This window comes from Anarrhichthys ocellatus, unplaced genomic scaffold, assembly GCF_004355925.1.
Source record: "Anarrhichthys ocellatus isolate YVR2014 unplaced genomic scaffold, GSC_Weel_1.0 scaffold2, whole genome shotgun sequence".
Classification (NCBI taxonomy): Eukaryota; Metazoa; Chordata; class Actinopteri; order Perciformes; family Anarhichadidae; genus Anarrhichthys; species Anarrhichthys ocellatus.
In genome coordinates, this window is record NW_022280032.1 from 11,447,048 (window position 1) to 11,464,940 (window position 17,893).

General features: G+C 41.8%; 2 protein-coding genes across 2 annotated transcripts; one reads left to right on the forward strand and one right to left on the reverse strand.

The window, feature by feature from the left end:
- Window positions 1-212: 212 nt before the first annotated feature.
- ttc23 (tetratricopeptide repeat domain 23) lies at window positions 213-10,166 on the forward strand. The gene is made up of 11 exons (XM_031867741.1): window positions 213-521; window positions 771-945; window positions 1,962-2,085; window positions 2,388-2,544; window positions 2,643-2,768; window positions 6,294-6,465; window positions 6,616-6,721; window positions 7,029-7,156; window positions 7,421-7,570; window positions 9,230-9,312; window positions 9,485-10,166. Exons 1-11 carry the CDS (start codon window positions 463-465, stop codon window positions 9,597-9,599), a joined length of 1,395 nt encoding a protein of 464 aa, XP_031723601.1. The 5' UTR covers window positions 213-462; the 3' UTR covers window positions 9,600-10,166.
- Window positions 9,283-17,696, reverse strand: synm (synemin, intermediate filament protein). Its single transcript, XM_031867727.1, has 4 exons — window positions 16,746-17,696; window positions 15,476-15,600; window positions 13,804-13,883; window positions 9,283-13,601 (listed from the first exon to the last, which is right to left on the reverse strand). The coding sequence occupies exons 1-4, from the start codon at window positions 17,541-17,543 to the stop codon at window positions 11,563-11,565; spliced, it is 3,042 nt and encodes a 1,013-aa protein (XP_031723587.1). The 5' UTR covers window positions 17,544-17,696; the 3' UTR covers window positions 9,283-11,562.
- Between the last annotated feature and the right edge of the window lie 197 nt (window positions 17,697-17,893).

Sequence of the window (17,893 nt, forward strand, 5' to 3'; positions counted from 1 at the left end):
GCCCCTTTAAAGACAGGACCTAAACATCAGGCAGTAAAGCCCTGCCATAAGGCCCTCATCATGCCATTTGTTGTGCTTCACTGCTGCAAAGTCAATTAAAGCGTTAATTGTACTTTTTAAGAACATCGTGGCTCTTGAATGCACCCCACTTTCTTCTTTACGCAGCGTAAATGTACGTTACCTTATGGAAAGGCATTTCTGCAGATGGAAACTCTTCCGCAACGATACCACAGTCCACAACAGTGTCGAAGAGACTAGCTCCTGTAGGTGAAATACTTCGAGTCACATTTCACGTACCATAAGCTAAGGTACGGTAGTATTTTCGGTAAAACAGACAGAAAGCGTCGCTGACTGTGGGCACGTAAATTACGCTCCGCGTACGCTAGATAGAGTAGCACGCGAGGAGTAACCACAACAAAAACGGAGAGAACACAAAGTCATTGATTGTCAGAGATTGTTAGAATGGCTGATGTTCACTCAAAGACCAGAACACGAGCCAGTTCCTCCGAGTGTACGGCCGAGTGAGTGATTTCTTCTTTCTAACATTCTGTTTAATCCGCTGACCAGTGAAGGTAGATGTTGATGGTACTAACCCACTGAACAGAAGATGAAGACAAAAATAGTATTATAACTGTATTAATTGGGTCCCGATCTGTATCTATCTTTGTTGGTTTTCAGGAGCTTCACAGATACAAAAAAAAAGTGTTTTCCTCAAATACGTCCACCTTTTCAAAAATGCACTGACCTACCTTGTTTGATTGAACTTGTAGATCCCCTGAAAGCATGGGAAGCACCAGCAGAGGCGTGAATGCATCTCCTCCATGTTACTCAGTGTTGAGTTCCCCTCAGACAGGATATGCTCAGAGGGAATTTATTATGATGGCACCTGAAGAAAAGCTCAAATACTTTGACTGCCGAGCTCAGACCCGTGAGGACAACCAAGAGGTGGGTACAGTCACAAATTCATTTTGGAGGTATTTGTGCAGATGCATATTCATGAAGATGAATGCACTAATAAGGATGCAATTAATAACTAGAAAATGCATTTCCTGCAGAAAATGTGTTGGAATGCTGAAAGCTGTAATGAATCGCAAAACAATTGCTGAAAATACAGAAATGGGAGACTACCTGTCTGAAAAATGTTGAAGGCTAAAAGCATTAAACTGCACTGCTGAAAATTAAAAAAAAAATGTAATTGAATCAACTTTAAAAATGTAATTTGAATCAATTTAACAAATTGTAAATAAACTATGTAAACATGTAAATAAAAAATAAAAAAACTTAGAAAATGTAAGAAATTGAATTGAATCAACTTAAACATTTGAATTGAATCAACTTAAATTGATAAAATTAAATTGTATCAACTTAAAAAACAAAATTGAATCAACTTTGAAAAATAGTTAATTAATAAAAAAAAAATTGAATCAACATAAAACATTTAAGTTTTCTAGTTCATTGATTTTTTTCAATAAAATATCAGTGAATAGTAAAAAAAATATTGTCATATATGTCATAATTTCCATTAGACAAAAAATATTTCTCCAGGTAGCTTGTTTTTTGTCTGGCCAACATGCCAAAACCCAAATATATTCAGTTCATAATGATATAAGAAAAGTAAATCCTCAAAACTCAAGAAGCTGGAACCGGTGATTGCTGTCTATTTCTACATGATAAACAATCAATTGATAATCACATTTATAGGCAATTCGTTTTCCGTTGGTCGACTAATCAATAAATTGACTTATCGTTTCAGCTGTAAACACTCAAATTAACCCGTCTTCAAACATACAGTTTTCACTAAGGTCGACACCCAGGCAGGTGAATGATTGACATTAGTTTCTAAATGCTAATGTAAGCTCTAAAGTGTAACACAGATGTGTTATTGATATGGGTTTTGATACATGGCACAGTGGGTTAATCAAGAGAAGTGATCCTGAAAGTTATTTACTGTGTCTGCTCAGTTTGATGCCTGCATTCAGGACCTGGTGCGTTGTGCGGCTCTGTGTAGGCTGGTATATGGAGACGGACATCTGAAACTGGCCCAGGCCCATGCCAGACTGGCTAAAGCATATCTCCAGTTCAAAGGTAATGTTAAAAAGATAATACTGTGAGCACATTGTAAAACTGCATATTATGAAATGCGGGAACCTGTTGTTACTAAACTAAAAAGTTTAAGACAATTTTATTAAAAACTGACACACACTTCAGCCTAGTATGATAAATCCATGTAGCTGTAGTATGTGTTATAGAGATTAAGCTTCTATTTGTAATTGTACATGTAGTTTTACTTTGCTCTTTGCTTCAGTATGGCCCAGCTAAAATGAAAGGATTGTTACTGTTAAGATGCGGTTTAATTTACACACAATCATGGTTCTTTGTTCCCTGAGGCTGGAGACTGCAGGCCCAGGAGCACTCAGCTCTGGCCAGAGAGCTGCTGCCTTTCTGCTCCTCCATCTCCTCCTGCAGAGGTGAAAAGCTCGAGGTTCTTATGTGTCTCCTGAACGTACACCTCACCCAGGGAGGCGCTTCACTGCTTACAGCCAAATATCCTTGTCATGATATGTTTTACAGTAATGTATGTGATTTTAATAGAAGTATTTACTCAAATAACCAAGCTGAAAAGTTCCTTGACTCTTTTCTACTCTTGAGGAGGCAGAATCCTCTTTTCTGGAAGCAGAAGAAGTTCTTGAGGAGCTTCATCAACTCAGTGGCATCAACCAGGAAGAGAAGATGAAGACTGAGCTGGAAATCTCCGCTGGTCTATCCAGGTTCAGTTGGGGAAACATTTTTTTAGAAATGTCTTAGTAGCAGCACACAGCAGATCTGTTGTCAAAATAAGGCTTTAATGCAGCATTTGTAGCCTATAGTATGTAATACCTGAGCCAACCTTGGTGCTTTTGCCAATTAAAAGTTAACAAGGCAGGTCTTTCCAGAGTACAGCATGGAGGGCATTACGTTTGTTTTGAAGTTGTTAACGGATTTGTTTTTCTCAAACCCTTTTAATTTCAAATGCAGTGCCTTACATTTAAGTTTGGCCACAAGATGGTGACATATTCACGTCAATTGGCATGAAATCAACCTTTCACAACTTGGTTATGCTATTAAAAATACCAGTATCCTATCTTCTCTTACAACGACTTAAAAAAAATCTGGATTTTCCCCTGTTGTTGTCCAGTCAGCAGTCAGCGTGGGTGTGTTGTAATGATGCTTACAGACCTGCTGGGTTTCATTCGGCACAGATGGAAGAGAGGTATTTTTCCTCTCATTATTGATCTGTGTCTACCATTTTACAATATGCATTTGTAACCTGGTGGTGGTATTGACAACAGTGGTCCCAAGTGCAGTATTTACATGCTCAGGAAAAGATTAAAGACTAAGTGGATCATGGTGGAGACACCAAGCACAGACATCACACCTAGGAGAGTCTGTTAAAGGAACTGTGTGGCCCGGCAACATAAAAATAGCAGCTACTTGTCATAGTTTAGATTACTGTGGGTGAAGTTAGCAGCATAACCGGTAAATAAAGTATAGTCTTACCTGGGTTGAGATCAGCCCGCTAATGTCTAAAAGCAAAAACAACAACAAAAAATACAGGCCGGTCTCCCTCAAAGCATTTGACAACCTCACAAAGTTTAAATTGAATATCTTAGTTTTAGTTCGAAAAAACATTTACAGTCGTATAAAGGAGTATGCAAGCAAAGACAGTAGTAGGGTGGCAGTATATTAACAGGGGACCCCATCTTACAGCCGAGCTTATGTATGACCCATTGTTTTGAAAATCCTGTTGCTAGGTAAATTGAAACAATAATAGCGAGCCTTGTCAGTGGCTGAGGTTAGCTACACCGATAGGAATTTGTAAATGATGCCATCTTGGTCTGTTTCAGAGAGTCAGAGTTTGTTGACATGATGTGTGTAATTGAAAAAATGTGCAGACTCTGGCTGGTGTGTAAGCTTGCTAAATCTCTTTTGTTATGCGATGACTACGGATTTGGCGTGCTTCTAAAGCTCTGTCAGTGAACACTGTTGTGATGGAGGGTAATGTTCCCACCAAAGCCCGCAACAATAAAGTACGCTCAGCTCTCCATTAGATCCCGGTCCAAACATTCTGCTCGGCTCTAGATTCACACTCAAGGTGTGCACTGCTGATCAGCCAGATGGGATATTTATTGTTAGGTTTAAATCTGTGTGTTCTCATATTCTCAGACTTGGCCATGGCTGCTAAGATCATTTATTTTCTTTACTTCTTTATAACAGCTGCCGTAAATCTACATCTTAGTCAACAGATTTTATTTAACGAAACATTTTTAGAATGATTAATTATTTCAGAATGATAAATTAATTGAAAATCTTCCATATCCTCTCCACCCTTAATTATCATGTTCAACATATCGATTGAATTGCACTCTGTGTTCACCAACTTTGTGCTGTTGTTGTAATCAGATGCCCTGTCCCCCTTTCCTTGTGTATACGTATGTTGTTGACTTGATCCACAGTCACAGTATAAACACACAGCATAATACTGTGGCAGGGATTTAGTTGTAAATGGCCATGAGATCACTACCCAAGACTGATCAGGTAGTTCAGTGTTTTTCTCCATAGTGTTTTACCGACATCTTCCTGAGGCACTCAATAAAAAGCCTCATCGATCAGAATGCCATCAGTTTAAAGCACCACGCAGATTTGCCGGAGAAGGCTGTTATGTTTCTGTCCCTCTGTTTTCACTTATAGGCTTGGCCTACTGTGTCATTTTCCGAACTCTGGAAATGCTTACAAAAGAGGGCTGTGTGGCTCGCATTTGGCAACACATCTACAAATCCTTAATTATATTAATTCCCTGCCCTGTGGACTCTTGGTATATTCCAGTGGGATGTGGCATATTTACCGTCCTGCCTGGAAGTGCGTAGGGATGCAGAGTGAATGAGAGGATAGAGCGGTATTGTCTCTGTTTGTCCATGCAGGCAGAATGGCAGGACTCGAGACATGCTGGAATGTAGCTCTGCTTCAGCCATCGCTGCTGCCCTAAAAGGACCTGAAGTGCCCGCCTGATGAACAATTATGGGCGGGGCACTCCTTCTATCCATCACAGCATGTTAGGATCATCTTGGTTTCATGGGAAAAAGTGTTTTTGTAACCTGTGCTGCTGGCCTTTAACCGCGGAGCCATGAATTTCCAAATCCATGTGGTCCTGGGATGTAAGCATGACATACAACTGTGAAGCCCAGACTTTAGCTTCCCACACAGGCTGCCCCTGCTAAAACCTGTACTCATGTTACTGGAAGGCACAATGGATAAAACCTTAAATCAAATGCCATGCCGTTACAGATTGACCTCAGTGTGGATTCTGTATGTAAGTGAATTGTTGTTCCGATAACACATACTCTGCTCAGTGTGGATGTGGGAGACTGTGAGAAGGGGTTTCCTGTGACAACAATGTACAGCCAGAGGTTGTATAGCAGTGAGTGGCGAGTCCTCTGAGAAAGGCCACTTTCTGACTGGAGAGCTGAATTAAATTTAGAGTCCATTAGATGGTTTCAAGCTGTTAGCAGAGAAGCCTGATGGGATCCAGAGTCCTTGCTGTGGTTATTGCAGCCATCGTCTCATCCTCTCTCCCCCACGCACCCACCCTGTTGCTCTGTAAGCAACAGGGTGGGTGCGTGTAGGCCCAAGCAACCCAATAGTGCAGTACGAAAGGAAGTGACCGTCTTTTAAAAGAGCAAAGACACATGGTAGCAACAACACATCTAGAGATGGGTGACAAATTGAGTTTTATTGTAGTTGATGTGACGTTGCAGTGTAACCTTCAGTCCCAGAGGAGACAGTTAAGAGACTAGTGAAAGGATGCAACCCAAAACATTTAAAAAGGGCAATGTGCAAGCGCTCCCTAATATAGTCTGCAGGCCTCAACTGCAGCCATTAGCCAAAAGCCTTCACCACTCTGCAGGATCTGGGTTTGGCTAGAGACCAAGCAGTTACTTCTGTAATGTAGAACAGGCTCATGGTAATGAAGTAACAGGCTTATGGGTATATACTGTACTCAAGTGATGCTCTAAATACAGAATGTTATTAGATATCATTTTTTAATTATAACATCTTGAATGGTTATAGAGTATTAATCAAGTACACTTTGGCAGAGCAAATGTTTTTCAACACAGGGATGCAGACAATCTACTTGAAGGGTACACTTTGTAACCATTACTGTTACTGCTGCCTCCTATAGTGGGCTGACCTGGACTTTATTCTTGTCTTTCCGTCTCTGACACTCTCTCCAATGATATGTCCTTTCTGCTCTATAGGATCTATAGGAGACAGAACAGACCAGAGGAGGCCTTAAACCAGTGTGAGAAGTCCCTGCAGCGGCTGAAGGACTGTGGCGAGCCAGAGAAGACGTGCTCGCTCTATCGGGACATGGCCGCCATCGAACAGGACAAAGGTCATTTGGACCGAGCCATAGAGCATCTCACCAAGGCAAGGGGCACGTCACTCACACAGCACAACACGCTGTATACACATGAGGGCTTCTTGAGATGGTGCCAGGCTTTGTTGTTAGGTAACGTTCCCACAGCTCTTATTTGGTGATATGTGATCTGCCTTATTTCACGTGGGTGTTTCTGCTAGGCCCATGCCATTGCTATGAGTCACAGCCCAGAGGAGCTAGAGGGGGCTCAGATCTCCCACAGCCTGGCCCTCGTCCTTTCTGCTGCTGCAGAGCCACATCACAATGGTGAGTTTATTCTCAGGCACAGACTAGGCCTGTGCGAGATGCATCAAAGGGTTAATTAGGATTTTTCTATATGTGAAATTCTATAAGATGGCGTTATGGAAACCAGACTAGTCTCATTGAAGACATGTTGAGGTTCAGTCATGTCAGTATGATTCACCCATGTCAACTGTCTCAATACAAATGTATGCTTCATGGTGGCTTTGTAAAACATCACATCTGGAAAGGAACTAAATCTCAAAATCATATTGCCGTTTATATTATACACGTTAACCTGCATATTTTGTGTGTTTTTCCCATGCTGGTGTAGAATCTGCAGGTTGCTACTTTGAGGAGAGTCTCAGTGCATATAAAAACTCTGCAGGTTCACAGGATCCAGCCTTTCTCGTGGCCCAGGATGATTTCTGCCGTTTCCTCCTCCTCAGTGGCCAACAAGAGGTTACAAACACACACACACACACACACACACTTACAGACAATGCCACTACAGTCATTTCCTCCAGGCAAAGAGTCTCATATTTTTGCTCATGTAATTTTGAAACCCAAAGCAGATTTTCAGACTTTTTGTTTAGAGAGCTGCACCATGGAAACACCCTCAGAGTTTGTGATTGTCAGGGCATTTTATTTCACCTGATTAACGAGATGTGGCTCCCACCACTGATGGAGAGAGATGACTTATCTATTTTCAATATAACGTTTCAGAGATGTGTGGAGATCCAGAAAGCTTCTCTCGCTACAAAGAGATCTACCTTTGGTGACCTGAGTGCTGAGGTAGCAGACACCCTTCAGCTTCTAGGAAGCATGGAGATGAGTGAGGGCAGACTGACGCCGGCCCACAGGACCATGAGAAAGGTATCACAAGTTACAGAACACAAACAGCACAACTAATGTTCGTCTTGGCTACAACTTGTAAATGCATATTAGAAATGATGGAGATGACATTGTCCCTGTCAATGTGCTGCATTTGGGAGGGTTTATTAAAAGGGCAGGAGTCAGCGGGTGTGTCCATCTACACCAGTGAGAGGCCAGTTCAAAATAAACACACAAAGAGTCCCTTTCAGATTGAGGTGAGCTATTTCAACCCGCGTCCCTAAAGATCAGAGTCGCATGCTAATCTTGGAAGGGTGCAGAGTGTAAAATATCACACACGGTGACTTTGTGTTTCCTCAGTCTGGATGGAGCCCGACAGATGGACAACAACAATTTGCTAACTACTGTCAATTAAAGGGACACTGACCCCAATTAGTGATGCATGCCATTATGTCCTTTGAAACAAAAGTGACGTTCTTAGTCTTTCAGCACACATGCATTGATTGAGAAGCAGCCTTTTAGTTAATTTGACCATGTTCCTCTTCTGCTACTGTTTTACTTTATTCCTTATGGAATGTGTTTTTGTTCACATACAGTATGACTGCACATGTTTGCCCGTATGAGCTCAGTTCTGCAGCCCATCACACATACTAAAATACACCAGTAAATGGGGGTTTCTTCATACAAGTAAAAACATGCCTGTAAGTAAAGGAGCCCGGTTGCTATGTTGTTTTGTTATGACATTTAAGAGCGTTGAGGGTACCACTGACAGAGTGCATCAGGGCTCACTCTCTCCACACCATGTCCAACTAGTAACCTTTCTGAAGTACCCTGACACTGAGCCTGTCAGGACATCTTTTTCCTGTCATCCTGACACCATCTGCACAATTACTGAATAACTTTTGTTTTTCCAAAGGAAACCTGACTCATACAAAAGATACAGAACTTCAGATATACTAAAAAAACATGGAGAACAATGGCGCACACACACAGCCATACACTTGACATTTCCCCCTTCCACTGTAGTGCTGCTGAGAAAAAGGCCTTCCATTACATCAACCTTAGCAACAGTGAAAACATCCAGGAGGCCAAATGGATCTGTTCCAGATTACAGTGTGTTTTACTTTCCCTTGCAAGGAGGAAACGTTTGGCTCACTCTTTCCCTACTTTTAACAAAGTTCTCTTCACATCTTGTTATTTATGACGATTGCAGAATTGGCAGCCTTTTATCATGCCTGTTGCGCAACTGTATGCTTACACTGTGTTACCAAATACATGTGTTTATGGATAAAAGTTGTCTGGATTATGTTAAAATTAGGCAATATTTTCTCATGTCATAGAGCGAAGCCATTTGCTCATTCCTCTCATTTGATAGGACCAAACTAACTGTAGGGGGGGAAATGGCTCAGGCTGCATCTTACATTTTTTAACTACCTCTGATTTCTGGGCTGTTGATTTGGAGTCCTCGTAATAAATCTAGTGTGTCGGGTCTCTCTTGTTGACCTGACACTCCCGAGTGGTCAGCACAGGTGTTCTCTAAACCTTGGGCTGCAACAGAGGTTATTTTGGGATGTTTAGTGCCTTCACATGTTGCTCGGAAGTGTTTATTCCCCTCTGAGTATGAGTTGCACCTCTCGTCTTCCACTGACCACTCACTCTGCTGTCATTATGTTTTATTTTTAATATTATTTTCTATTTTAGTGCCTGGAGATCCAGAGTTTGTTGTACGGTCCTCAGCACAAGAAGACGAAAGCTACACAGAAAGCGGTGGACATGCTGGCGCGGTAATTCTGCTGAACTATAATGAAACTGTACTTTATATTATATTAAGACATTTTATTCTCCTGGTGATGAATTCTCAATCAACTAGTTGTATTTCACAGTAATAGAATGATTTGAAAAATAACAAACGAGTACATGTTTCAGTAATGCGACCATGTAATGTATGTTTTGTAGGGCACCAGAGGTGGCTGAGAGACAACACAGGCAAGGGAGAAGGAAAACAAAACGTCACACACTTTCAGCTGAACCCTGCAGTGGCAATGATGGAAACTCAATGTCGGACTCTTGAAATGTTCTTTTTTTTATTTTGCCAGTACAATAATCTTGCAAGTTTTGACCAATAATTGCTGGCATTCATTTTTGAATGCCAGCAACAGTCTGTTAGATGATGCACTGCTGAAAATCATCTTCATTTGCACTAATTATGTCCACTGGCATTTGTACATGATCTTGTGTCATTTTGTACATCAAGTAACATAAGTCAGCTTTAAAGAAATACTCGTACTCAGAAAACTTACCAACAATGTGTTTTAATTGTCATTTTAAGATATTAATCAATTTCCAAAGAAGGGCTGGATTTGTTTTTCACAAAAGCATCATACCATGTGTTCAACAAAAAACATGTTAATAAAAGCAATGATGTTGGCCTATCCATGGTGACCAATATTTATTGAACCTTTGACTCATTACAAAATCTTTATACTTTCTGGATGTTGCACATTATCTAGATTACACTCTGTACATACATATCCAGTAAAGTAAGATTTGTTATTAAGCCACAATTGAAGTGCATTGATGTAATAGGGTTTTTGTTTAAATTACTGCAGTTTGCAGATGAGAACGTATGGAAATATGCTGTATCTGGGCACTTTATTTTAGGTTTAACTTAGTAGATTTCTAACAGTTAACACATTTATAAAAGCATGACATGAATGTTCAACATTACATTTCTTTAACGTGAAAGTGCCAAGTAAATACATTACTCGATGGTTACACATTGTACATGTTGCAACCACTTAGACTAAATGTGCAAGACATGTAACCACCCTGTAAGCATAGTGGACCATTTCTGCCTCTGCAACTAGTGCACAACACAACAAACCCTAATGGACAGTCAACGCCACTAAGCTGATGATCCAAAAATAGTCACGGTCATGGACACCATGTTCCAGTAAAGGTGAATGCTTCCAGCCAACAATGTGATAACAGCAACAGGGCATCTAGACAAGACATACTGTACATCAAAACCAGGTGTGACTTATATTTCACTGAATCCTTTCAGTTCCTTAAGATTCCACTACTGCTGTTCACTCTTTCATCTCACTATTGGTTTTGTAATTGAAAAGCCTTGTTTGATGTTCTAAATGGTATAATTCACCATTTTCAATTATGTTCAAAATCGAAATTTTACTCGTCGGAAGAAATTAGAAATGTGTGGTATTGACACATACCATTTACAGATACATATTTTACAAACACGTTTCACATCGATTACATTGATAACCCGGTTATTTAAAAACCACTTTAAGTGCCACATTTACTGCACTACACTTTGATTTCAGTATTTAAAACTTTCTTAAGACAAATTACCATCTTTTTTTCCCCATCCTGACTATACTGTCCTCAGCTACAAGCTTCACTATATTCTGCTGCTGCTACAGGACACAGTAAATGCTAAAGCTATGTATATTTGGCAGCAGTGCCCAAGTCAAAAGAAAAATGAAAGCCCCGATCTTGAACGGTGCACAGCACATCATGACTCCAACTGTCATATGTTGGCTTGTAACACGTGATGTGATGATTAAAAATAGAGAAATCTAGAGAGAATAAACAAACCTCTTTTAAGATAAACTGCAAGCTGTAAAAAGGTTACACACATTCCAGCGCAATCCTAACATAAAATATCCCATTTTTAGTTTGCACTCTGTTCTAATAGCAGTCCTGCCACAATTAATACCACAACAAAGTGTTAATCTGGTTATTTTAACTGAATAACTCAATTTAGCTTGCCTCATGTTAGGTACGCCAAGTTTTAGGTGACACACTTTAAGTAGGTTCAGCAAAAGAGTGCACCAAAATCAATTAGATATACAATGTTTTACTGCTGACAGCATTAGTAGTGTCTGAAAACCGTGTGTGTGTGTGTGTGTGTGTGTGGACTGCTGCGTCAGAACAACTTCTGTAATGTGAAACTTTAACAAGTAACCTTGGCAAGCACTTGGCCGTGAAAATATTTCGGACCGAATTATTTTTTAATCAGCTGTTGGACTGTCAAGGTAAACCGTTGCAATTCTTTTCTCTTGAGAAATCTTAACTGGGGTTTCCAAGGTGTGAGGCTGCAGCTCTAGCTGTGGGGGCTCAGCATGGCTGCCATGTACGTCCATCTGAAAGGTGAAGCACTTCTCTGATGGCCCCAGTTGTATCTGCCTCTCAGTGATTTCAGATGCAGACCCTTCTTCTTTGGTGAAGCCTTCAAACTCTTCACCTTGCACAACATCCTCTTCTTTGGAGACTCTGAAGCTGTATCCTCCTCCTGCCCCGCCCTGGAAGGCTTTCTCAGAGGATCTGAGCGCTGCCATGATCTGCTCTTCAGATAGATCATCTCCTGCCTCCAGCAGCCCTGAGTCTTCCAGACTTTGAGACGTGTTCAGCTCTGCAACTATAGTCATGGTGCCGCTGTCACTCGACTGCTGCACTTTTGTGACATTGAAAGCCTGTGAACCATCACTATTCACTTTTGTGAGGAAGGCCAACTCCTCCCTCAGTGGACCCGACACTGAGCCTTGTAGCTTCTCTAAAGCTCCCTTCAGTTGCTCTTTGGGCTCCAAAGAGTCCTCTCTCAGGAACTCGAGCATCGACTCCTGCACTACAGGGGAGACGCAAACCTCCTCTTCAATGATGCACTCTGGGAAACTCTCCTTGACGAACGAGTGATCACCTGACTTGTACTCTTCACTTTCCTCTACAATCACCCCTTTCGAGAGAAGACCTTCATCTTGATAATACCGCTCATCTGACAGGTCATCGACGATACCATAATGGCCATATGAGGTGATGCCACCACCCTCCTCGGTTTCAGAAAGATGATCATCTGGTGTGGAGACGAAATACTCGTCAGGCCCTTGGTCATGGGAGACATATGAAGATTCACTCTCTCTAGAAACCTCTTGGACTTGTACAGATCCACCCTTGCGATGGTCTGTATCTGTCATGGAGGTTTTCATGGCATCACCATCACTCCTCTGAACTTGAGCACCATGAGGGATATTTTCTAGCTCCTCGATTTGGTAATGTGTTGAGGACGGCTCGTAAAAAACAGATCTGGATTTCCGCTCAAGCTCAAACTCTTCATCAATGTAAGACTCCATCGGTTCCTCGATGATTTCCACATTGACAGACTTATTTTCCAGGTTCTCGCTTACCTGGAGGTCACTTAGCAGGTTCTTGATCATGCTTCCTGTTGCTGTGTACTTGATGTCTTCCAGTGACATCTTCTTAACCCCATGGCTCAGTAGTTCTTCCAGTGCAGGGTCCTCAAAATCCAGCTCTTCCTCCATTTTGGACTCCAACACGATCTGCGTCTTAGTCGTTCCATCCTCTTCCTCAGTTTTCTCCACATGATACCTTACCTTTGAATCCCCCGAGGAGCAAACCATAGCTTCCGAACCTGCTGGTCTCATCGCTTTCTGGAAGATCTCCTCTAGAGACACAGAATCGAATATCTTTTTCTCACTTGTGCCCATCGTAGGCTCTGTTTTTCGTTCATCTTTGAACTCCCCAACGTAAACATTATCTTTCTCTTGTTCATCTGACACTTGCCTTTTGCTCTCTGTCTCAGTTTTCCTGCTCAGTCTCATCATTGGTGGTGACACCACTTTCACTGATCTGGTCTCAGTAGCGGATGACTTGATGGGACTGACTTGGTTCTCTACCCGAGAGGCCTGTTTGATTTTCACAGTTTTCTCCTCTGCTGCTGTTTTCTGAACATGTTGTCTGGTTTGGTATTCACTCTGGCCTGTTTGTTTATCTTTGGCAGTGGTGGCAGCAGGGTCAGAGGTGGCAGCCCGAGCTTTGGTGAATGAGATCATGTCCCTTCTGGATGCAGGACTCTGATGCCGATCTCTGGCTGCGACTGAAATAGGAATGATCCTAGAGGGACTTATGGACCCAGAGGGAGGCACAGGGGATCTTCTCAGGTGTGAAGCCGGCGGCGTGTACCTGATATCCATATGTTGTCTGGTGGTTAAGGTGGAAGCTCTTGGAGTGTAGGGCTTGGCAGGCATCCTTATATCTGAGACAGATAATTAATAATTAGGTAGATACTTAAATGAATAGTTCGACATTTTGGGAAATGAGCTTATTAGCTTTCTTGGCAAGAGATGGAAACATCGTATCGATCTTCTCATCTGACTATCTGCTAAATATCAAACTGTAAAACTAGTTTTACAATTTACACTTCATGGTACAACAATGAATGATTTAAAATACAGTACCTATTATTCCTTCTCTTTGATGTTGGGTCACCCTCCTATGAGCATCTTGCAGATCCACTCTCTCACCTTCCAGGAGAGCCCTGAACAAACAAGAGACAAGACAAAATATATTTGAAGACTATTATAAAATCACTGGTTATTTTCCTATTTCAACAATTACTTTTTTACCATATATAGAAAAGAAAAGATCAAAGACAAATACCTCAGTAGACGGTGTACATCATTCAGCTCTGCCATGTCAACCCCTTCAAACTAAACGCAACAGGCTTACAAGACGGTATGAACCCATCACCAGGCCATATAAGGTAGTAATCAATTAAAACTTAACATAAAAAGCCTCTGTCATGTAGGCTAATAAAGAATTAGCTTTAGCGGCTCACCTTTCCTTGGCCATGCTTCAACAAACACAAAACAGAAAAACAGCGTGCCTCAAAAAGGAACAACCTCTCCGGAGACTGCCTTCCCAAAGACTGACCTAAAAATAACTGTTTCAACACAGGGCTGTCCACACTTCCCTACGAATCCCAAAGCAAAAGCTGACTTGTGACACACACAAAAACACATGCCGCTGCCATGTCTCTGCAAAAATATTCGGTCTATTCCAAAAATTCAAAACACACCAGATGTGCCAGCGGAGAATCTACCACATAGAGACAAATGGTCTTCTCAAGAACTTCCTCGGAATTGGCTTAATACAAATTAAAAAAAATGATCGATGAAAAACTTCAACTGTTTAAAAGTAAAATTATGTGATATGAGGTAAGAAGTTATGTTAAAAGGACTCCTTAAAAAAACTGGAGTGTACCTTCAAACATGAAAATACAGAATGTTTATTAACTGCTTTATCAATACCTTTCAGTAAAAATAGTCTGTTAGTATGTGACCCTGTGTGATCTGGCTATGTTAGGAGCATGAAGACATGCCGTGTTATTACAGGATATGAGATGGCAGATATACTTAACCCACTATAAACACTTAAAATAAACCACAGCAAAAGTTTAAACTTTGTTAAAAATGCATGTGTAGTACATGTAGCGATCATAAGATAGTATATGTGAGCTGATACTTTGAGTTTATCCAAGTGAAGTTCAGATGACTTGGTGCCAAACCAACAGGAAGGAAGCAGCAGATTGCTTCTGTGTTTACTGAAATCACTAATTAAGCTAAGAGTAGCTTTAGGCAGTGGGGGGAGGCAGGTTTGTCCAGTAATCTCTTCTCAAAGCATTAAAATATCACTGAAAAACGAGGATGTACCTATTTAAGCTAACTTTTTTCATTCATGAAAAGCTTTTTACTGAAAGCCAGAGTGTACTGGCTGTACTTTCGAACACGTTTTCATTACAACTCGTAACATAGCGACACTTACCTAGGTTTAAGCAACAAAACCGCTGAGTTAGGCTAAGGAAAATATCATGGTTGTGCTGAAATTAACTAGGGAAACTTAATAAAAAGGTAACATAAATATAGAAAACATCACAAAAATCACTTCTAAATACCAGTCTCAAACACCAGTCTCCTGGTTTGTTTGACCCATCCACCTCCACTTCCTTCCACCCTGTGTGGTTTCTTTCCGTCTTTATACTATGTCATCACGCTCCCGTGGCATTTTCTCTGAGTGTTTTAAAAGAATGTGTTTTGATTGGACAACGGACAAACTAAATAAGCTCATCACCTGTAGGAAGCCACCTCCATGCCCAGATCCATCTTCACCTGGAGAAGGTGCTGATGTTCTCGCATCTTTTCTGCAATAGCGTCAGCCATCATATTCCTCTCGTGCTCCAGCTGCTCGATAATCATCTGGAGGGACGAAAGAAAAAGAAAAACAATACGTTTTTACTCTGCACACAGTTAGTTTCACATAGACACAGCACAAGCTTGTGGTCTGTCCATTGGGTATGTATATATTTTTTCCCCCTGCTATTTAACTGAAAATACTGTAATAACTCCGATGCCTTGTTAACAACCCAAGTGTGTGACCACATGTTATTGTACTGCAGCCTACAGTTTTGTTCACTTTGTAAATCTGTGTTTTCTCTGTTTTGAGTCCCCGAATAGTATTTGTGTTTACTACTAATGCAGAAACTGGCTGAACACTTCCAGTCAAAATTAAGTCTGATCCCACTAACAGACTGCGCTTATCATTTGGACCACTTAATGACTTAATCCAGTGACTGCGTCTGTAAATTCGTGCGTGAGCCTTTTTCAATAACATGTGATATACTTAGACGGATGTCATTCTCACTTATATTTTACCACAGGGGTTTACTGTAACTGTGTGAAATGTGTTTGTTGTTCCAACATTCATTTGTAGTTGACTGACCTGCTAAGGGCTCCATCTTTAGGAGGCTAATAAGGATTTGTCAGTCTGACCGCTAATTGGTTTAAGTGGCTGGTGTAATCTAACAGCTACAGTACTGGGGAGGTAGAGCGTCGTTATAGCTGATCAAGCTACTCAATCCTTTTATACTGAGGTCAAATGTGGCACGCAAACTTGTCGGGCACCACCTCATGTTGGTAATGTCATTATGTATTGAGAGTTGCATTCATTTCAGAACCAACATCTACTGCATGTGTGTAATTTTAGAAAGGGCTGAAGCCAGAGTCACAGTCTTTACGGAGGGAAATGTCAGCCTAGATTGTGAAGGACTATTGTTTCTCCTTAACAATCAGCCTCCAAGAGCTGCAGCTGCATAAGTGCCTTTAAGCAAAATGGGTGTGGCAGGGACAAGAGGGAGCAGCCTCCCCCTCCTTCATGGCTCAGTGTGATAAAGGGAAGATTATTCTGCCTGTATATTTTGAAAATTGTATCATATTTATTATATGCATGTTGGGACTTCTTAAAATACAAATACATCTCCTAAACTCTGGCTTCACTTCAGTCCCTCTGAAATGTAAATCTGAGCTGTCCTACTCTTGTTAGCTTATATTGGACTTTTCCTCACCTGATATTCACTGAAGTCCACCCGGAATTTCTCCTGCATGTGCATCAGTTGTTCTTCAAGACGGGATTGAATCTGACCTTGTTTTTCCGCCTCTGTGCGTAATTTGCCCAACTCCGAGGCAGACAGCGTCTTCTCCCTCTGCAGATCACTCAGCCTCGCCTGGTCGCTTTTAATCGACTGCTCCATATCTTCCACCTTCAGCTGGTACATTTCATAGGTCTCAATCCACCCATCGGACAGACCGCGGGCATACTCCTGCACCTCCTCCATGGAGGCCACCGGAGGCCCGCGATAAGTTTGCGTAATGATGGGTACCACCCGGGACTCCACCTGACGCCGCAGACGATCCTTGTCTTGTCTGTGCACATCCTCCATGCTTTTATACTCGTTCTCCAGTTGAAATAAACGCTGCTGGAGTTCACCGTTGGCCTTGTGAGCGTGCTGAAGCTCCTTCTCGTAGCCTTTCAGCTCGCCACTGATGTCCCTGCACACCCCGGTCTGCTCGCTGCACAGAGACTGGACCATCTGCAACTCCCGCCATAGCTTCTCCCTCTCCATCTCGGCCTGGGACTTCTCAAACGACAGCAGACCCACCATTCTCCTCAGCTCCCGCATCTCGCCTTTGTACTTCGGCTCCCATTCCGCCGTCTTCCCCTGTCTAAGTTTATTTATTTCAGTAATAAGATGTGCATTTTCCTGCTCCAGCTGCTTCGTTCTGGAAAGATACTGGACGAGTCTGCTGTTGAGCACCTGCAGCTGCTGTTTGTCGCTCTCAAAAGTTCTTTTGAAAGGCAACATTGTGGCATCTAATTAGAAAAAGAGAGTTTAAAAAAAGCCTAATACTCTAGCAGACAGGTTGTCCCGGTGTCATTTGCGTGTGCGTATGTGGGGACGACTGTGATGCAATTTGCGATCAGTGCCCTTTGACAAGTGCAGCAGGGGCGAGGAGGAGGAGGGCGCCTGGGCGGGTCCTGCCTCACAGGATCGCCCCAAGCGCGTCCGTGTCCCTGGCAGATGTTATGTTGCGTTTAAGGGCTGTCTGAAATATTAACCCTCTCATCTCAAAACAACAGACTAAAACAAAGGATGTGGTGAATACAACTGTGCGATTGGAACTAAACAAAAATAAAAAAGTAAGCTTGATGCTA

Coding starts and splice junctions, on each gene's coding strand:
- ttc23 (XM_031867741.1), top strand. CDS start 463: ATGGCTGATGTTCACTCAAAGACCAGAACACGAGCCAGTTCCTCCGAG. Junction 946..1,961: donor CCCGTGAGGACAACCAAGAG/GTGGGTACAGTC, acceptor GTGTCTGCTCAG/TTTGATGCCTGCATTCAGGA. Junction 7,157..7,420: donor TCCTCAGTGGCCAACAAGAG/GTTACAAACACA, acceptor ATAACGTTTCAG/AGATGTGTGGAGATCCAGAA.
- synm (XM_031867727.1), bottom strand. CDS start 17,543: ATGTTGCCTTTCAAAAGAACTTTTGAGAGCGACAAACAGCAGCTGCAG. Junction 13,884..15,475: donor ATGGAGGTGGCTTCCTACAG/GTGATGAGCTTA, acceptor TTGTTTGTTCAG/GGCTCTCCTGGAAGGTGAGA. Junction 13,602..13,803: donor TCAAAGAGAAGGAATAATAG/GTACTGTATTTT, acceptor TATCTGTCTCAG/ATATAAGGATGCCTGCCAAG.